At 42.7% G+C, this 20,631-nt stretch overlaps 1 protein-coding gene across 1 annotated transcript in view; it reads right to left on the reverse strand.

The window, feature by feature from the left end:
- Positions 1-1,651: 1,651 nt before the first annotated feature.
- The window catches only part of GABRR2 (gamma-aminobutyric acid (GABA) A receptor, rho 2), a 31,107-nt gene continuing 12,127 nt past the window's right edge, over positions 1,652-20,631 (reverse strand). The window contains exons 3-9 of the mRNA XM_010189928.1: positions 16,854-16,921; positions 13,495-13,718; positions 9,436-9,518; positions 7,742-7,882; positions 7,341-7,493; positions 5,855-6,051; positions 1,652-1,960 (exon numbers count right to left, since the gene is read on the reverse strand). Of these exons, the coding sequence (XP_010188230.1) occupies positions 1,652-1,960; positions 5,855-6,051; positions 7,341-7,493; positions 7,742-7,882; positions 9,436-9,518; positions 13,495-13,718; positions 16,854-16,921 (1,175 nt within the window). The remainder of the gene's footprint in view (positions 1,961-5,854; positions 6,052-7,340; positions 7,494-7,741; positions 7,883-9,435; positions 9,519-13,494; positions 13,719-16,853; positions 16,922-20,631) is intronic.

The following is a 20,631-nucleotide window of genomic DNA, read 5'->3' on the forward strand; positions in this document are numbered from 1 at the left end:
TGACGCGTCCATGCCATCTTCTACATCCCTTGAGCTTTAGGACATAAGAATTACTGCTGCAGTAAGCAGAAATTTTCACACACCGACAAATCGTTACAATTTTGTTAGTTAGTTTTTGTTTGCTTTTCCTTTATTTGTGTCACTTATCTGAATCTTCATGGCCCAAACCCAGTCAGATGTGTAACTTAATCATACTGAGGCAGCTTCTAACCTCAGTCCTGGGTCTTTACGGGCTTCAGACTCACTTACCCTGCTGAGTTTCAGCTTGGTAACCAAATGTTTTGATGAACATAATCTCACCATAGGCAAAAAGTTATGGAGTTTTCTGAGAATAAGGAGCACACAAACCTGGATATTGTTGTGTTATGTTTCTACATTTGGGTTTTGCTGTCAGCACTGTTGGCAAAGGAAAGGGAGATATCACAGAATGAAAAATGAAACGCCAAGCACAGAGGCTTGTTATAATGCTCTCCAGTAGCTTCAAAGGACTTACTTACATCAACCTTGGAGCCAGAGGCCAGACAGGATCTCAATGAATCCCACAGTATTGTTCTTGGCCATCTAATCTCTGACATGCCTATGGTTCTGCAGAGAGAGGTTCTGGCAAACATCACTCCCTCTTGATCCAGATGCCTGAACAGAAGGACAGTGTGTTGACTGAAAGAGGCACATTGGGATATACAGTTTCTCTGTGGGCTGCACGTTCCTCACAGGGGTGAGGAAAATCCTTGAAAGCCACCAGTGCTGCCCTTAACACTGTTTTTTGCTTCTGGAGAGAGAAAGTGATGGTCCCAGAGCCACTGCCCATTCACCATGTTGTGGCCGTACATGCTACATGTCATGTGCTGTGCTCAAGTTATACAGAGAACCCATGCCTAAAACTCCCTGTTTTCATTACCTAGGTATCCTGGGAGCCATCTTCTGCCAGTCTGTGACTTTCTTTGCTCTGCTTCATCATCACTCCTTACTTCTAATCTAGAAAAAAATGACTACCGACTCAAACATACCACCCACAGTCTGTAACCAGCCCTGCTGATCCTGGCCAGTCAGCTGTCCCAGTGGTACCAATGAAGGTCCTGCCCACAGAAAGCAGAAATAGGGCCCTAAAAAGAGGTCTTCTTCATGAACCAATGGAAAGAAATATGATGTTCATATACCAAAGAAAAATAAAAGTATTTGTTCAAAAGCAGAGATTTTGAAAATGAAAGGCCTCATTGAGTTCCCGTACAGGACATGTGCTGCCCAGACCTCCCCTTGCAAGCTGCATTTGTCTAACCCCTCAGGACAGCCCATGTGAGCGCTGTCTCTGGTTGTCCAGCGCACAGCAGGCATCACCAGCATGGCCGGCCCCAAATGAACACACAGCACCTTTTGGGTGAACGGTGAGCGCGTATTTTCAAGTATGAGAAACGACTTCTGTCATAAAGTAAATGGGAGCTGGGGTGTGGGTTGGAAAGCGACTAGGACAGCAGGTTCCTCAGTGATGCCTGTGCATGGAGTTGCCCACTGGAGGATGTGTCCTGCCCTTTACCCTCCAAAGGAGCAATAAAATAATCAGTTTTCTGGCACTGTATCCAGATTAGACTGAAAAAGAACCAACAAAAGAGTTTTGTAAATGTCTTCTGCTTCAGCCTCTGTTATGGCAGCATGCTTAGCTAAAGACAGACCAATATATCAAATTAAAAAATATGTAGGTGCCTGGAAATATTAATCTTGAGTATTTATCAATTGCATGAGTATTCTGGATGATGCGCAAGCCCACATGGCCCTTCAGGCCTCTCTTCCTTGATGAATTAGATTCATTGCTCATAGCTAAATGCACAACCATCTTTTCTTGTTTTTCTTCCTCTGGGACCATCTGGTTTCGTGTATATCCTGCCAGGCTGTTGGCATCAGATTCACTGTAGTTTCCATCCAGCATCATAGTTTTTGAATGAGGTATTCCACACGAGCATGAAAACTAGGAACATAAACAAGAAATACAGCTGAACACTGGAAGAACACATTAGCAACAGAAATGATGCCTTTCTATTAACAGACAGCTTGTAGACAGTTAAGCTTGGAATTTTAGCTGAGATACTGCAAGTTTCTCTATGAATAAAAAATTAACTTTTTTTTGCTTGTGTTCCAAAAGGGAGAGACGTGGTTTAGCCACACTGCTTGGACAAGCAGCTTCAGAGAAGATTAGAAAAGTGCTTTAGCAGTCATAAAACCTAACCAAAATGTTTTCTTAGCTAGCTCTGTTCAGCCTTGCTGTCTTGAGATTTCTCATTTTGCACTCTTTGTGTTTATAAATATTCAAGGACAAGCCACAGTTTTGTCTGTGGAAGTGGCTTATTCATTACGTGTTACAGAAAAAAAAGGGTCAAGTTCTGGTTTCACAGATACAAATGTTTTCTTTGTACTTCTGCTTTTAAACCAAGGAGAGGACCAGTTAAAAGCTTAATGTAAAATCCCAGCTCTGTTGAAGTTGATGTCAAAACCTGCATTGACTTCAGCAGCACCAGCACAAGTCTAAAGAACCCCATGAATGCAGGTAGAATTTTAAATAGCAAATACTGTTTTCTACTGTTTAAAATCTACAGGTTTTCTTTTTCAGCAATATTGATTATATATTAATATGTAATGAAAATTGCCTCCAAAACCTCCTTTCTGCTAGGACTTCCTGCCTCTGATTCACACAATCACAGAATCACAGAATTGCTCGGTTGGAAAAGACCTCTGAGATCATCATGTTCAACCGTTCCCGTCTACACACTAAACCATATCCTTAAGTACCTCATCTACCTGCTTTTTAAATACATCCAGGGATGGTGACTCCACAGACTCCCCACAGACTGCTTTCTCTATCCAATAACACTTTGCCCCCAGTTCCCTCCTTCACCAACTTTTATGTTTGGTTTTGCAATGACTTGTTTTCAAGGGCAAGTTCAGCTAAAATAATTAATTACATATGCACATAAATGTATATATCCTGAATGTGTGTGTATATATATATATAATGTACATATACCTGAATATGTAATATTCAAGATTCCACTGGAAAACTCGTCACTCAAGGCTTTTTCTTCAAATTATTTAACCAACAGATCACTTTGCTTACTGAAAACCTGAAAATCAATTTAGGAATTGTTTTCTTTGTTCTAGTCATAATGACATAGTTTGGTATCAGCAGATTGTGTGCAGAAAAATGAGACAAGTTTGTAGCACATTTGCTCTACTTGTTAGATCATCACTCCAGAAATTGTTTTGAGCACTCCATAGGTACAGCTGAATGTTAGTTGTGTTTTAAGATATATTTTGTACTAAACAAGTGTACCTAAAACAAAACAAAACAAAACAAAAACAAAAACAAACCACAAAAAAAACCAAACACCAGGGAGAATCACATAAGGCATTTTGTCATCAACTGATGACGGGTCTGAGAGATGGTGAGTGGGTGGAAAGGAAAGCTGTTAATGGCTGTAAGTTAATTGCTGCAGGACCCAGCAGAGAAAGAAATTCTGCAGATTTACTCTTAGCCCCCAGGTTAAATTGCAGTTCCCATGGTTTCATGTACATGTGATGGCAGTTACCCCTATGGACAAGGGAGCCTAACATACTAGAAACCCACCTCAGTGGAGTCTTAAATCACACCATTGCCACATAGGCACACGCATGCAGAAGTATGCTATGTAATTTCACCCTGCAGCAATTTTAGTCTACACTAATAAAGTAAATACAGCCAAAGAGCCTCTCTAGGCACAGGAACTCAGCTGACAATACTATCAGAGTGCCAGAAATGTCTCTGGCCTGAATTTTGTCCAGGCCAACAAGCACCAAAAAGTTCCCATGTATGGTTTGAGAATTAGCATCGGCCACGGACCATTTGCCACAGGCAGTTCACAGCAGCTGCTCTGATTCTGCGGGAAAGAAGGTTTAGTTTTAGATACTCAGTGTCCATCAGCCTTGGTCCCAGGCACATTTAATTTCCTAATGTAGACATAACATGGAGCTCTTTTCTGGGAAGCCTGACATATTCGTATTCAGATTCTTTGGGTCTTTCATAGGGGAGCAGCATTGGCTGGCAAGATCGATGTTTACAGTGAGAAATGTCACTTCTGCTTCTTCAAGAGCACTCACCTACCTTTTGCCACAATCCCCTCAAGTAATGTTGCTTCTTATCTCTGTTCCTATCACCACTGCTGAGGATTAGTAATCTTATGTGCTGAAAACTGGATAGACTATTTTACCTTGTGTAGCCATTTGCTGAATATAGAATTCAATGCACAAGACTCAATAAAGGGCAGATTTGTAATATAAATTACAAGTTATGCCATCACTGGATGTGGGAAAACTTTCCTGAAAACTTGGCAGAACATTAATAAACCTTCTCAAGTTCATTTCATCAGACCTCTGATACAGAAGGAGAAATTTCTTGCCATTAAAAACAAACTAAACCAAAATAGCTTTATTCTAGGCAAGTCAAACCTAGAAATTATGATTTTTGTTATTCCCTGAGTACTGTCAAGATGCATTGGATTTATAACAAACACTGTCTGCTTTGGTCATACAAAGCCTCAGCAGGGTTGGCTAAAAGGCCATGAACCACTGCTCATGCACAGCAAGAACGACACACTTGAGTTGCTGTGCTTACACAGAGCATCTCTACCTTCTGTTGCAGAGAACTGCTGGGCCCTGGGTGGGGACTAGGATGGAGGCATAGATAAATCAAGATATCCAGGACCTGTTTAAGTAGCTTTCCAGAATCATGCTATTGTTGAGAAGGCCTTGGAGAAAGGTAAAATTTGGTCACAGGAGTCTGTTGAATATATTCCAATAGCTTTTTGAAAGGTATCTGACTAGATTCTTTATGAGATGTCAACTAGGAAAGATACTGGGCTGATAGGGGGTCTATTGGGTGACTTCAAGGAAGTCATAGGAAGAAGTGCAAAGGGAAGAGAAGGACATGCAAAGCCAACAGAGTAGTTCAGAGATGGAAATGTCATGGTCAAATCATATGAAAGATGTTGTCTTCATTGGCATTTCTGAAAGGCTGATACAAATTTCTTCAGGAGTCAAAGGCGGTAGGTGGCCAATGTTACCTGTGAACTAATGTTGGGAGTTCCTAATGGGAAGGAAGAAGCTGTAATATATGGTGATGTTCTGGCTGTGTGAGGACTGAAAGGATTTGGTCCCAAGCCTTAGTGCTCAAAAGGAGATGGTGTTTTGTTTCATGGCAAAGAAAAAGGGATCACAGGTCTGTAGAGTAATTCAGGCTGGAAGGGACCTCAGGAAGTCTCTGGTTCTATCTCCTGCTCACAGCAGGGCAGGCTGCTCAGGGCTGTATCTGACCAGGTCTCAAAAACCTCCAAGGATGCAGGATAAGACCTTTCATAGCACATTAAAAAGTACAAGTATAAATTTGTGTGACCTTTGTTTGTGTTGAGTAATGGGGGACAATTTCACTTTTACATCCATTGAATCCAGTTTCCAGAGTAAAGCTGACTGTAGAGGGGAGAAATTAATTTGCGCTGAATAACACCTTTAGCTTAAAAATATAGCAATTGTGTGGCTGCACTGAAGTATCAGATTTGATACTTTCCCCTCTTGTCATCCCCACAGTTTCATGTTGCAGTCTTCCCTAGATCAGATCATGCTCTTCCCTCTTCTCTGACGTTTCTGTGAAGACCCATGAGATCAACTCCTGTTTTTCTGGTGTCAGCCTGAGGTGAAGCGGTCTAAACAGACCCAATGATGCACACAGGTATGTCAGTGTTTTCCCATTTATAGAATAAACCAGTTAACATAAAGACCAGATCAGCTTTAAGTAAAAAAAGAATAAATGGATAAACAAAACAGAAGTTTTTCTTACCCTCTCCCGGAGTTTCCGCTCCTTCCGCTCTTGCACTGTAGTCAGGTAATTCACTGCCGCGTATTCCAGCACCGAGAGGAAGACAAACACAAAACTGACCCACAGGTAAATGTCCACTGCTTTGATGTAGGAAACACGGGGCATGGAGGCGTTCACCCCAGTGATGATCGTGGACATGGTCAGCACGGTGGTTATCCCTGGAAAGAACCAAGAGAAATAAATATTATTGACTGTTAGAGTCCGGAACAGAAATTATGCTCTATGTGATGCTCTAAAATATGTTAGAAATTAAATAAATTTATGATAAGTATCCCTTCTGCCAATGCAGAACTATTTCACGCCTGCATTTTTGTGCACGATGGGTTTAGTTTTGAGGAGCAATGGAGCAGCCATCATTTTGCTAAGAACAGCATTTAACTGCCTCCTTAACCTCCAGTGTTTTAACACAGCACTTAGGGGCAGGTCTGCTAACACCAGTGGTGACAAGGACTCCTCTTTCCTACCTGTACCAATCTGTGCTATGGGCACTGCCAGAAACCAACCAAGCATTGACTTTTGGTCACAGCTGAAGAGGATCTAATCTAAACCACTGATCTTAAAAGGGACCTGCAACAATGATAAAAAGTTTTGCATGAAATAATGCAAAAGAAAGGCATTATGTTTTTAACTCTAGGAATATTTGTGCACAGTTCAAGATGTAGGAATCAAAAAGTTTTGAACAACCATAGTATTATATATATAGATGTGTGCACGTATATATGTTTATAAACATATGTATGTATTTATGTTTACATGCATATATATGTGTGTGAATATATATACATATACACATGTGTATGTGTATATATATTTAGACAGATATAGATAAAATGCCGCAAAATAGTATATAATTTGTTTGGATCATCATATTTCCAACTTCCCAAAGCCTCCTAAACAGAGAAAACCGAGCCAAAAAGCATTCATAGCTACTTCAGCCATTTCAAAACAGTAACCACTATAAACACAGCTACTGTTGTTCACTTTTCATCAGGATCTAATTTATTTTGTTTTTAAATAATATCCACTGAACACATTTCTTTCAGTGGAGCTGACTCTTGACTGCCTCTTCTCATATGTTACATGCATAGCTCTCTAAGGGAGACAAACTTGTTGGGCTAAAATACTGCTTTTGTGCTTTTAGCATAGAGATTTTGCTATCACATTTTTGCATTCCTCTAACCTATGCATGGAGAGATAAACAAATCAGCTCTTTTTATACTCAGCTGAAGTAATTTCCTCCAGTTCTGACATGAAAAAGCTCCTCATGATAGGTTTTAAATGTCCAGAAAGGCAGATTGGTACCAATACCAATACATTAGATACATTATATTAATCATCAGATAAAACAAACATTTGCTTGGCCAATATCTTTAACCATAAAAATGAACAGTTCCCTTCCCCACCAAAACTTTTTCATGCAGTCATGGCTTGTTGTAGTTGCTCTCACCCAAAGAAACTCTGGCAGGAACTGCTCGGCGATCGATCCAGAAGGACACCCAGGACAACATGACCATAAGGGTAGCAGGGAAGTAGGTTTGGAGCAAGAAGAAGAAGATGTGTCGCCGTAAAGTGAAGTTTATGTAGAGACGATTGTACCAACCTTTGAGAGAGGAGGAAAGCCAGAGTCAGTGAGAACGGCCTGGATGGTAGGCACAAAGAGGCAAGATCTTTCTTTTGATCTTTTATTTCTAAATAGAAGTGGGATGGATGAGAAACTGATCTTTTAAAACATGGACTGTCCAGACTCTGGAGACTACATTTCAGTGACATATAATCCCAAGAGCTATCTCACAAGTAGTTAAACAGCCTCAGCTTTAGCAATAGCATTAAAGCAGAAAAGACCACTACCTGTGCTACTGTAGAATGCCAGTCTTGATGTAGTGTGGAATTTTTGTATCAAAAACTGAGACAAAGAAATCTTTTCATCGGTTTTCAGAGATTCATTTCCATTTTTCCAATACAGCATCAGATCTTCATCAGTGTAAGCATCTTAAGGAAAGAAGAAACACAATGCTGTATGAGTTTAGCATGGAGGGCAAAAAAAAAAGTTAATAGATGCAGACAAAATTAACAAACATGAAGGCATCTTTGGCGTAAAGTAATGCCACAGATAAGTTTACTAGCAACAGCAAGTTAAAATCTTGCCATATGATATACTATGACAACAAAAAAAAAATCCAGGTCTTCCTGACTCAGGGAAACACATCTTTTTACTCCATACTGATGAAATGGCAGCTAGAATGGTACTTTTTTGAGCATCACATATGAAAAAACATAGGCAAGGTATTTCTAACTGGTAAGATTAACTCAGGAAATAGTCATGGGTTAAACACCTGAGTTTAGAGGAAGGGGAAGCAGAGACCTCAGACTATCTTAGAATGCTAAAAGCAAAAGTGACAGATGTGATTTGATGCAAAAGTCTAGAAATATTTGAAGACTCTAAGTGAGAAACTTAAAGAATTACGAGGTAGCAGGAATAGTGAATGAAAATAAAAGGTTATGAAGATGGTTGAAGGCTGGAGCACATGGCATAAGACAAGAGGCTGGAGGAGCTACGTTTATTCAGCTGAAAGAAGAGCAGCCTGTGGTGGGGTCCAGCTGCTGCCCTGTGGGGTCATGCAGAAGACAGAGACAGGCTTTTCTCAGACTGTTCTCCAAAATGCAGTGTGAAAGGACAAGTCACAAGGGATGAAAGCTGCAGTAAAGGATTTTTTCCAAGCACGTAAAAGGAAACTTTTTCAGGGTGAGGGCTGTCAGACATTTGAACAGGTTGCACAGAGAAGTTGTGAAGCCTCCATTACCTTGGAGATGTTCAAAACCCAACTGGACATAGCCCTGAGCAATGCACTGTAATGCTCTCCCTGCTCTGAGCAGAGTATTGGAGCAACTGACATCACCACCAACCTAAAAATCTCATTTCAATCTAAATGATCCTGTGATTCTGTTGTTTGTAGAGGAAAATTTCAACTAAATATCTGGGGGGACCTCAAAACAATTAGATGTCAGTTTTGGCACACCCTGGAGGAAGTTTGCAGAATAGCCATCACTTTGTCCACAGAACAACTCCTTCCCAAAGAAGCTGAGCCCAAGTCACACTGTTTGCGGAGTCAGTATTATATCATACAGAGACTACATTGGTTATGAAATTTAGAGAAAATCAGTGGCCATTACACTCATCTTTTTACTGTGACACTTGAAAGTAGCATCTTCCCGTCAGAAGCAATGAACAGACCAAAACTTCTCTCCCAAATTTCTCATCAGCAAGCTGCTGAGAACTAGTATATGTAGAACATTTCTGTTGGTAGTTTTTTTTTGAAGTGCCATCTACTAAAATTATTACAAAGATGCTTTCCTTGCAAATTGCCCTGTCTTGCAGCATAAGGGCTAGAAATACAACACAGTAAGCCAATAGAAAGACTCCTAGCAACTCTGGTGAACCACGTTGTCAGGCTGTAAACCAGACTGTGTTCTGCAATGTGTCCTGTCTACGTGTGTGCAGCCCTTCATGGAGCATGTCTAGCAAGAAGCACAACACAACGTACAGCTTTCCAGCTCCAGAGAGCACGTCTGAGAGTCCAGGGGAAAGCGGCTGAAGTCCATGTTGCACATCGCTGTCACCGTGATCCTAGAAGTCAAAAATGAGAAAGGTTGGTTTCTATGAGGAGCAATGAAGGGAGCACATTAACTCAGATAAATAATTCTGCAGCTTTAAAGCCAGCAATCATGCATAATGTTACCATAAAATCCCCAGGAAAATGCTAATCAATTCTTCAAGTCCAAGTGAGATGGATTACACACAGAAACCCCAAAGGAAGCTGCAATTTCAATATCTATTAAGGAACTGAAGTGCTACCTTGGACATTACAGTAATACTAATGCCAGTGTGGACACTTCCACTGTGTTTTACATCCAGCTATTTCCCTATAAGGCATCAACAGAAAATAACTTCACCATTTACATTCAAAGGTTTCCTTAAATCCAGTTGGATTAAGGTTTCCTTGTTTTCTCCATTGCTCAGTTCCCTCCATATTCACCCAAGCTTGAGGAAAATGACCAACAAAGCCACAAAATTCCTCCAATATATACATTATTAAGGCAAAAACAGTTTATTTCAGTCCTTGATCAAATTCTTGTAATCTAGGAGGTATATTTCTGGAGTAGGGTGTGCAAAGTGAGTGCAGGTGTTTTTCAAGGAGCGAGGTTTGCCTCTGTTAAGTTTCTGTCTTAGCTAAGGAGCTGCAGCAATCACAGCTACAGTTTCCAAATTAGTCCAGTTATGCACAACATTGCATAAGAAGTCCTCCAGTGCATCAGTGAACTTTCTCTTCTGAACAGATTTGCAGTGGAGCTCCCAATTTAGCAGGGGCAAATCAGTGGTGAGTCATCATTTCAGACGCCAATTGTCTGTGACCATCGTCTAGATTTGTGTTGATAAAGGGCTTTCCTTCTGTTCACGGGAGGTGTGATCCAAATCCTACTCTGACCTATGCACTCATCACCCCTGAAAAGCACACACTGCTCATTTTGACTATAAAATGAGAGGAAAAATTTGCTATGTGAGCAAAACTTAAAGAAGCTTTCTGGGGATATGCCCCAGGTGGTATACTGTAGCAATGAACTCTCTTAGTTGTGCATAGCATTTAAGCATTGTGTAACTCAGCCTTATTACAATGTGCTGTTTTCTTTCCTCAGGTCACCAACACCATGGCACAACTTGTGGTCATTAACAATTCGTTAGCCCAAGGCCCAAATGAGGAATGAAATGTCCCTCAGCCCAGTGTCAACACCATACAGACACCTCAAGACACCTGAAGGTATTTATTTCCAGCACCACTTGACATCCACGCTGGGCCTCCCAGATCACATTTTGAGTGTCCTAAACACCGCCAGGTCTAAATATCATGCAGATTCTTGTTTTCCTTGGATTTTACATATCGAATTATCAATTTAACTTTTGTGCATTCAGCTACAGTTAACTCACATCCTTCTCTCTTGTGGGTAACATCACCTCCTTGACAGGTGACAGAAAATTTTGAAAGTAAATACTCTGCACGAGGGCAAATGAGCAGATCTGGAGAGAACCAGTGTTTGCCATTAAAAATACTCGTTCCTTCATTGTGGCTGTTGAGCACTGCTAACAAGGGGTGTGCTGCTGGCTTCAGCACAGAAGAACTGTGGGACATGAGCAATGGAAACCAATATTCAACATCTGTGAAGAAGGTCCCTGCCCTCCTCCTGCTCTTCTCCCCTCAGTGCTGATCCAAGCTTACATCTAACATTCTTCTTCATTTCTCTTTCTCCTTCATCTCTCTCCTGCTACATGACACCTTCATCCTCATCTAGTGATAAAAACATAGACAGTATCTTTAGGTACTTACTTAATTAAGGTGTGGGCAATCAGAACTTTCATGCAATAAATGGATTTATGAAATGGGTTCAGACCAGGGAAAGTGCTCCTAAGTGTTTGGTCAAGATGGGATTTTCATCATGAAGACCAGGCAAAATGAAGTGCCCGTATGGTGCATACTCTCTTACACGCACACACATTTCTTCGTGGTTTTAAGCATTTGTGCAGGGCTTTTTAAAATAACTTCAGTAGAATTATATTTGGACTATGAAATAAGTGAGCTTTAGAGCCCCCTGGTTCGGTGTGCTGCTGTTCCACATGGGACAATATCGCCAACTATGCTCATTCTTCAAAGAGATTCAAACTTAATAAAAATCTTTTCCTTGCTTTTGAAAATTATTTTGCCATAGCTGACATGAATAAGTTCCAGAAAGATCCTAGAACAGAAATCCTTGTGTTACAAAACATCCAAAGGTCACTGTACACTGAGAGCATGTTTTCTGTCCTGGGGAAATGTCCTTTTGTCTGGGCTCTCAAGCTTTTCTCCTCTGGCGGTGTATTTTTCTCTGCATCTCCTTTTACATTCTTCTAAAGGAAATAAAATCTGCTGGGATGCTGATGTGAGCAGCCACAAAGGTGGCCTGGTTAGAAAGGGAAAATTACTGAGAGAGAGAAAATGGTTGTGGAAAAATACTGACAGAGAGAGGCCTGCCAGCCCGAGAAGCTGCAGCATCCTTGAGAAGCACTGCTGGCCTCTCTGGAGCAAAGCTAGGTACCTGGAAACCTGAGACAGCCCAAGGTATTACCAATATGTGCAAAAACAAGGGACTGCAAAGGAAACTTATCATCTGAAAAGGTGGAAAACAGTCTGCAAAATAAAAATTGGTCTGAAAGAACAAAAAACATCTCTATTGGCCATTCCAGGTGAAAAATAGAAGTTAACAGCACTTAGTGGCTGCTTGAAGTGATGGTGTCCTATACCCTCTTAAGTCTCTGTGATATAAGGAAGACTTAATTTTTATCCCAAATGGAGCCTCTCTTTCTGAGAACTTCCCATGCTGCACATCCTTTTCCATTCCTAAACAGGTTGAATTCACTGCATGAGCTTTCTACCAGCTCTTGGACTCTCACTGGGGACACCCAGCTGACTCCAGACTTTGTGATGTGGAGCATCTCTGTCTGTTGTCTCATTGGCCTCCCTCATAGCCCACTTTTGGGGTTGTTTCAGTTTGTCCTCCCACCCATGGGATGATGTGGTTCACCTGATGATGGTATCACTTATCATCGTCATCCATACCAGCAATCAATCATACATGTAGCTGCTGTTATATTGTTCATTATTTGCTCCACTAATGCTATGTTTGTGGTGACTTGTAACAGTATATATCTACTTGGTTATTGCTCTTATTGGCTGTTGCTATATGATCGATTTATGCTGTATTATTGATTGCTGACAATAATTTGTAATAGCATTATATATATATCTTTATTAATCATAGGTATGCTTGCTAAATAATTCAGAGGTATACTTGCTATAGATATATATCACTCGTGATGATTTTGTGGTAGTTTACTTGCTAGTGATGATTTTTGTGGTATTTTTGAGATCTGTGATGAGGTAGAGAAGTTTAGAGAATAAAGCCTCCATGTCCTTGTGTATTACAGAACCCTGCAAACCCACAGTCACAATCTCTGTGCACCCACAGGCCTTAGGTCATAACAGACATGCCTCAGGGTTCTTCCAGTCAAAACATCTGCTAGAAAATCAGGGACTACAGGGTATCTTTATTGCTACCATTTCAGCTTCAATAAACTTAAACCTTTACTTCAACATGCAAATGCCAGCAAAAAAAGAAATCGAACAAAAAAAGTTTTTCTAGACAAACAGGAATCAAAATAGGATAATTATAGAGGCCACCATCTGGTATATCAGCAGCTTCCAGTTTAATCACACACTGACCCCGGGAGAACATTCCCACTCGACTAAGCCCTCCTCTGACTGCAAAGAGTTAGGAGGATGCTTCCCCCAGGAGGAGATTATCCTGTTACTGCCCACAGCATGGTTTCTCATAGCTTCCTGCAAAGCATCTTGTACTGGACATGCTGGAAACAGGGCTCTGCATCAGCAGTGAGAGTAGCAGTAGAAGTCCTGGCAGTCCCAAAAGCCATGCCAGGAGCAAAATTAACAGTGAAACATCGGGGCTTCAAAAAGTCACAAAAGCCATGCTCAGGAGCAGCGGGGCTGCACCATTACCTCATGCTGTAGAGGACATGACCGTCGGGAAACACTCGCAGCATGATGTTGTCCGTGGTGGTATCATGAATGAACGACCTTTTGGAATGCACAAAGAAGACATCAGGGACCCAGATCTTTTTCACCAGCCTGCCATCGAAGGTCATGCTCTTGTTATTGCTGCTGGGAAACGAGAGGCGCTCATCCTTCCAGTAGTGCCTCAAGTACAGAGTCATAGTGAAATCCTTCACGAACAAGGAAGAGAACCAGAGAGACGTCTGTCAGTGTTGCTCTCTATATCTAAGAAACACCAGAAAGAAAACTCACTCCTACCACGTAGCTGAAATCCCTCCCCTCTCAATCCCCGTTTCTACCCTGGATCAATGCTCTTTGTGAGTAGATTTTCCTGACAAAATAACTTCAGCCAAAACAAAACATAAACCCACAATCAATGCATTATAGTACCCAGTAATGTTCGGTCTCAAAAGGGATATATAAATATATATACCCCAAGAGAAGCACTGCCCTGCAGAAAGGATTGTTCAATCCTGGCAAAATTCTCTTGAAGGACTATGGTATCGATAGCATGTTCCAGAGGAAAAACTTTCAAAATCAGGTTATTGGTCAGGCTAAACACTAAGCAATTCATCCTGAAAGTAACTAAATTGTTGCAAACAGCATCCAAGTGAGTGAACTGTTATTCCTACCATACAAGTGTATAAATAAAGCTCTCTTTTAAGCTCGATGAGGACACAAGAGCTTCAGTCACACAAAGGAAAACATCTGTTTGTTGATCCTGACCTGGCAGCTGCTGCTTTCAGAGCTGAATCTACTCTCATTCTGAGAGATCAAATACACTTGTTTTCTTTATATTCCCAATTAAGTGAGTAGCTACGGGAGCCACAGCTGCCAAGCCTGGGCAGGCAGCAACACAGACCCGGATCTCCTCCTAACCACTCAGCAACTGCTTTCTAAAACCACCACCACCACCTCATTCTGCTTTACCAATGACGAACCATTGGTTAACCTGTCTCTCCATTTCAATGGGCTGCCTTGGCAACAGGTTTTTCACAAATCTGTTGAAGAAGTCTCCAGTGCCCGCTCCTGCCCTGCTGCGCAGCTGAGCAGACACCCAGGCTCCCTTTCCAACCGTGGCAGACCCCTGCCAGAGGGACACTGCTCAGCCACCTGCTGATCCTCACCTTGGCAGAGGGGTTCCAGCCTCCATCCCTGCTCCCCCCCAGGTATGCTGCCAGCTCCTGCTCCCCTCTGGACACCGACCACCTTTCCCTGACAGCTACAGACCCAAAAAACACTTCCAGCGACTGCTGCTACTGGCAGGGCCCAGGCTGCAACCTGGCTGGAGAAGCCAACCTCAGGGGCTGGATGAGTAAAGAACATCAGCTTGACCAGAGTTGGGAAAATAGACAGCAAGGAAGAGGCACTGCTGATGGTTTCTTGGGAGTCAGTGTCATTTACATCAGAAGGAAAAAAGGGGTAAAAATGAGCCTTCAGGGTCACCAGAGAGGAGGGCCAGGCAGTCTGAAGCTGCGGCTGCAGAGTGCTTCTCTGGAGCCATCATGGGAACACAGGGGGACAGGGACCTATGTGGCATCAGCCAAGCACCCTGATGTGACTTACAGCCACGATAGCAGGGGCACAGAGACAGCCTGCGGACAGACAGGGCAGGAAGTGTGGCCCTTTCCCTGTCCCACTATGCAGGACACCCCTCCTCTCCCACCTTCAGCACCCTTCTCTCTCCAAACAGGCCTCCAATGGCCAACATACAGGGCACCAAGTGCTGCAGACATCAAGCCCAAGAGGCAGCCGATGACAGCTTCTAAGTACAAAGTCCAACTTAGGGAAGTTTTCTTGCAGCATGAGTCAAGCGAGGCAGGTTGCAATCACTGACAGCTTGTGCCTTTCTGACCAGCACACACACGAGTTACCAACCAAGAAAAGGGGTTTATTTCATTACTCACAAGTAGGAAAATCCATTAGGGAACTAGTTTTATGACAAAATGAGAGGATGATAGTACCTGCTGGGGGCACAGTGAATGAACATACAGAAGTGCCTCACTTTTGGAAGCATATTTCATGCGATCTAGGAGACCGTTCTTCCACCACATACACAAACCAGCAACTGTAGTGGAAAGTATATGTCCTGTGCTGGGAAGATAGGGCTTAGGAGCTATCAACAGCAAAGTGAGCGAACTGACCTCAAAGCTTTCTGATGGGCAAGATTTTTGTTGAAATCAGATGCTCCTGACAGAAAGCATTGCAAGTTATTTACCTGCACTAATTAGGTGTCTTTGCTGCTACGGCGTTATCTTGATATATTAGAGCCTCAAGACTTCTCACAACAGCCATTCCTGCTCTGACAGCTCCCTCTCATGTGCTTCATTGCACACATCCCCCCAAACCTTCTCTTTCAATATCCAGGAAGGCAAGCTCCCTTGTTTTAATGAAGACATAATAGCACCACAATGAAAATCTATCAACCCAAAGCTCTTCCTTTAAGTCTTCATGTTTTGTCTAGACCAGAGAAGGTGTCCAAGAATAGAGAGGAAAAGGCAAAAGGAGGAAGGAACAAAGAAGCTTCCTCTTCTCCTCTATTTTCCCCTTTCCACTTCTCTTTCCAGTTATTTTGTTCTATTTTGCATTGTAAAAAACAAAGAAAAGAGTATGTGCATACTCCTTTCACTGGGAACACCTTGAAACCTGTTGAAAGTTAACAACTGCATGTATTTCTTCCTTTTTAAAAATTAATAAAAAATCAAAGATACTAAATCACAATTGAACTTGGTGTGGATTTCCTGAGCAGCATCAGTGACTGAAAGACTGCTCCACCACACCAAATTCCTCTTTGGCAGAGGCAGTCCAGGCTCCCCCGGCAGCTCCCACTCTCACACCTCAGTGAGGTTACTCCCAGTGAAGCAGAAGCAGCTCCTTCTCATTTATGTTGCCAGTTTAATTTTCTAATGCACCTCCCAGAATCATGCATTTAAAACAAATGGACTCACTGGTTGCCTAAAGAAGACTTCTGCAGTAAATGCAACTTATGTGAACTTCCCCATATACCCACAGACCTTCTTACACAGCTGATTATATTTTCGGTTGTGATAGATCCTTCATAGCACTGATTATTCTCCTATTTAAAATCCCTTTTTCATTCATACTTTTAGTCTTTATGTGACAGTACAGAGATAAGCCTTTGATCACTTGGTTCTATCAAGTCTTTAGTTCTGAATATCAGCCTCTTTGAATTTGCCAAATGCTGCCGTAACTTTCATCTGACCGATAATTTGAAACCCATAGGCTTCAAGTGGGAGGGACTTTTATGACTAGAAATAATTGAGGCTTAAAAGAGGATTACGTACCATGTCAACCTCAGAAATACTGTCCAAGCTTTCAACTTGCACATCCACCCCAACAGGAATTGCAGGGCCTGTAGGAGAATGAGATTTAGATATGTAAAAAACTGTTATTTATATAATCTGCATTAAATTAGCACTACAAGGTGATATGCAAAACATTTCTGAACTTATGTTAAACTTTTCTGTCCATGATTCTTCACGGGGGGGTGTTGAGGGAAGAGTCAGCGAATAACCATATAAGTATAACCCTTTTGAAACAATGAACTATTCCTCTTGGCATGCACTGCAATGCTGACATTCTGTCCAGCTAATCCAGAGCTTGGATGAGACATTTGCATATGTTTTTAAAAACTGATCTAGCCCATCATAAATTTTAGGCCTTAATGAACAAATTTAGCCGCAAGAACAAGGGACTGAGAGGAATAAACTGCAAGCAATGAGCTTTTCCCTGTGGTTTTCCCATTTCTTATCAATGAGGCAAGCTACATTAAACTCTCAAGAGCCAACCAGCATTTTCATTCATATGGCTCATTGATGATGTTGATAGTTTTCCATAGTAGTTTTAAAATTAGCAACCAGCGAATTCACAGAGAGTAAATAAGCAGAAAACATCCCATAATAAATGCATACTCCTCTCTTACTAGAAACTCTGTATCAAAACTTCATTGTAGACTGCTATTCATTAATGACCAAGACCTCCTCATGCTCCCTATAGCTTTTTTCCCTTTTCTGGTACAGGGAGGAGGTAAGTGTCTGCAGAGATGTGCACACCAAGCACGACCCACCAAGGGCTGAGGAGTGGTCCAGGTGGATCCTTTGATACCCTGAGCTCCCAGCGTGTGGCAGTGGGTCTCATAGGGCTCACATTGATGTGTCTCTCTAGACTGTACCTCCAGCCCAGACACCCTGAGCGAGACAACGCATGATGAAGGAAGCAGCAGCTCTGCAGACTTGCCTGGGACTTGCTCACCAGAAATAAAGTATCCAAGAACCATAGCAGCCTCCATAAGGGTTTGCAAAGATATTTAGCACCTAGATTTTGAACCTGATTAGCAGATGAATGGTATTTAAGAGGGACCACAATCCTTTCATAGATCCAGACCCATGTTTGTGCAGTGCCATGCACAGCAGGGCCTGCTGCATGCATGTATTTAGCTACAGTAGCATCTCCCTCAAGACCACATCCAAGCTCTGAATACACCATAAACCTAACGTGACAGCAGAATTGCTGCTCTGAGAAAGCAGTGCAGCTTTGCAAGCTGTCCTCCTCCTGTACCTGCAGCAGCACACACAGACTCCCACCCATCTTCAGGGGTTTTGAGCACAGCCTTACATTTACCTTTGCTGAAGGAGAAAGAAGCATCAACCCAGCTTTGGCAAGGAAAGGGTAATCACAAAGCCCATGAGACAAGCTGATTACTGCGCCTGGCCCTGATACAGATTTTGCTAGGACTTTGATAAGCCAGCCTCACTGAATTAGAGCACAGCATGCTGACGGTGACACCGTCTCCCTTCTGAACACACAGACCCAGCCTGTTGTGCCCGTGCCATCCATCAGCAGCTCTGCAGGGTCCAAGCACCCTGAAGTGAGCCCTGTGGAGCTTGACCAGGCTCCTTAGCACCACCAGTTCCTATTTAACTGACTGCTGCCTGCAGCAATGGAGCTGAAACATGGCTAGCCCAGCACTTTCAGATGACTTCTAGATGCTTACAAATATCCACATGTCACATTCAGACACGCAGCTGTACACTTCACACTTAAAAAAAATGCCAACAAACATTTGCTTGCTCCTATTCATGTCTTGGTGGTGGTTGACCAAGCCAAATGGTGTTTGCCAGGAAGTTTTACATGGGGATAAATTCCAATTAATCAGCACTGGCACGTTTCTCAGGAGCCCATACACTTTGGTAAGATTTTTCACTCCAATGGCACAAGCCCATCTGGCTCCCTTTCAGTTGCTTATGTAGTACAAGGAATCACTGGAGGCCAAGGAAATCCTCACCCTGTTGGCAGTCAGTTCCCCTTCTCCCAGCTATTCCCCAAAAAAGGGGAAAGCCGTAACACCTCAGTCTGCACCCACTGATGAAGTGCAGGCATGGCTGTCACACCACATCCGGCTGCAAGGTTGAGAAGTGCTGAAAGCTTTTTCCCCTTGTACACAGGGCTTCACAACACAGGTGTCCTCACTCAGCAGGTGAGAATGATCCTCAGTACTCTCCCCAAATTACACAGGGAATGACTTTGTGGTGAAGTTGCAAGGGTGAATTTGCATAGAGGAGCAGACCGAGCTTGCAGTGGGACTTGCTGTAAGACTGTTCAGCTCACCGACCCACAGAAAATAAACTCAGCCTAAACCAACAACGGCAGCAGCAGCAATTAAGCTATTTTCTTCCAAATCAGTGACTTACATCAGCCCAAGGAAGGACCTGTCAGGGGACCAAGTCGGCCATCAGAGCCAGAGGAGAGAGGCATGGAGGAGGATGACAGGTCAGCCAGCTCTCTGCCATTGTAACTCATCAACGGGAAGAATATCCATGGCAAAATCACAGATATCTTTTCCCTGTTGCCCTTGCCATGTGTCCTTTCTTTTGACTGGCTCCTTATTGTCCCGGGAAGAGAAGTTTCTTATGTCCCTGGCAGTTGTATCATTCACATGCAATCCGGCATCCTGCAGACAGTGAACAGCACATGGCCCTTCTGTCACCTGACTAATGCCTCATCTTCTGGTCTGGCCAGAGGAAATGGTGGCTTCATTAAGTGGAAATATTGTGGCAATGGCTCTGCAGTAGTCTGCTCCCCTTTGTCCTCTTCAGTTGTGTAGTTGGCGAGTATGACAAGGTCTAATAAGCAAATTTGCTTACAGAGTGCTGTTTTTAAGGAGGTGCTTTGTTATTTCTGGTTCTTTCAGTTGACCCAATCAGTCATGCTACATCTCTCTACAAACCCTGCCTGTCTTACATAAAATATCTTAATGCAGTCATCTCCAATCTGGAATCATTCTATGAATTTATACCTTGGTTGCAGTCACACTTCTTTCTACTCTCTATGATTACTTAGGACATTGAGTAAACAAAAGTTAAAAACAACAAGAGAAAGAACTTCTGCATTAAATTCCTCCTGCTCAGAAAAATGCCTTTTGGGTTTTTTTTTAAACAAGGCAGACTGTGTAGCAAAATGCACTATATTTGTTGTAGTAACACACATATAACCAACACGGAAACAACACAAGCTTGCTGATGGGCAGTGTCCTGTTGGTAGTTAGCCTTTCCTTGCTCAAATACCCCATCAAGTCATGGATGGTGATCAAGGAGAGCACAGGAGAGACATATCTATTGCCCTAATGCCTTTAAATACCCAATAGCTCTTCAGTATGGCTGTATTTTTGATACATAACGTGGGCCCCTGCAAGACCAAGGCTCAGTGCTCAGAGGGAGCCACTTCCGAAAGGCTCCACAGTCCAACACCACGGCAGGCACAAGGCTGCCACCAGCCCTGCCCATGGCTCTTGCTCTAGAAAGCACTTGTAATTAATATTATTCATTGTCACACACAGCTGTTGGTGTTGCAGCAGGGCCCGCAGTGCTGTCATCCCAAACAGCCATGTGGTGGTAGGCCCAGTGCTAGCAGAGGAGGCACGGCCTCAGGCAGGACAGCTTCACAGCACAGCCGGGTTGTGCCAGGAGAGGAAGGCAGCGGTCAGTCGTGGTACTTCCCACTGGGACTCCTGGTATATGGAGCACATACTGGGAACCACCCCCCCCAAACTGGAGACTGCAAGAC

Source organism: Mesitornis unicolor, unplaced genomic scaffold (assembly GCF_000695765.1).
Source record: "Mesitornis unicolor isolate BGI_N332 unplaced genomic scaffold, ASM69576v1 scaffold6898, whole genome shotgun sequence".
NCBI classification, from domain to species: Eukaryota; Metazoa; Chordata; class Aves; order Mesitornithiformes; family Mesitornithidae; genus Mesitornis; species Mesitornis unicolor.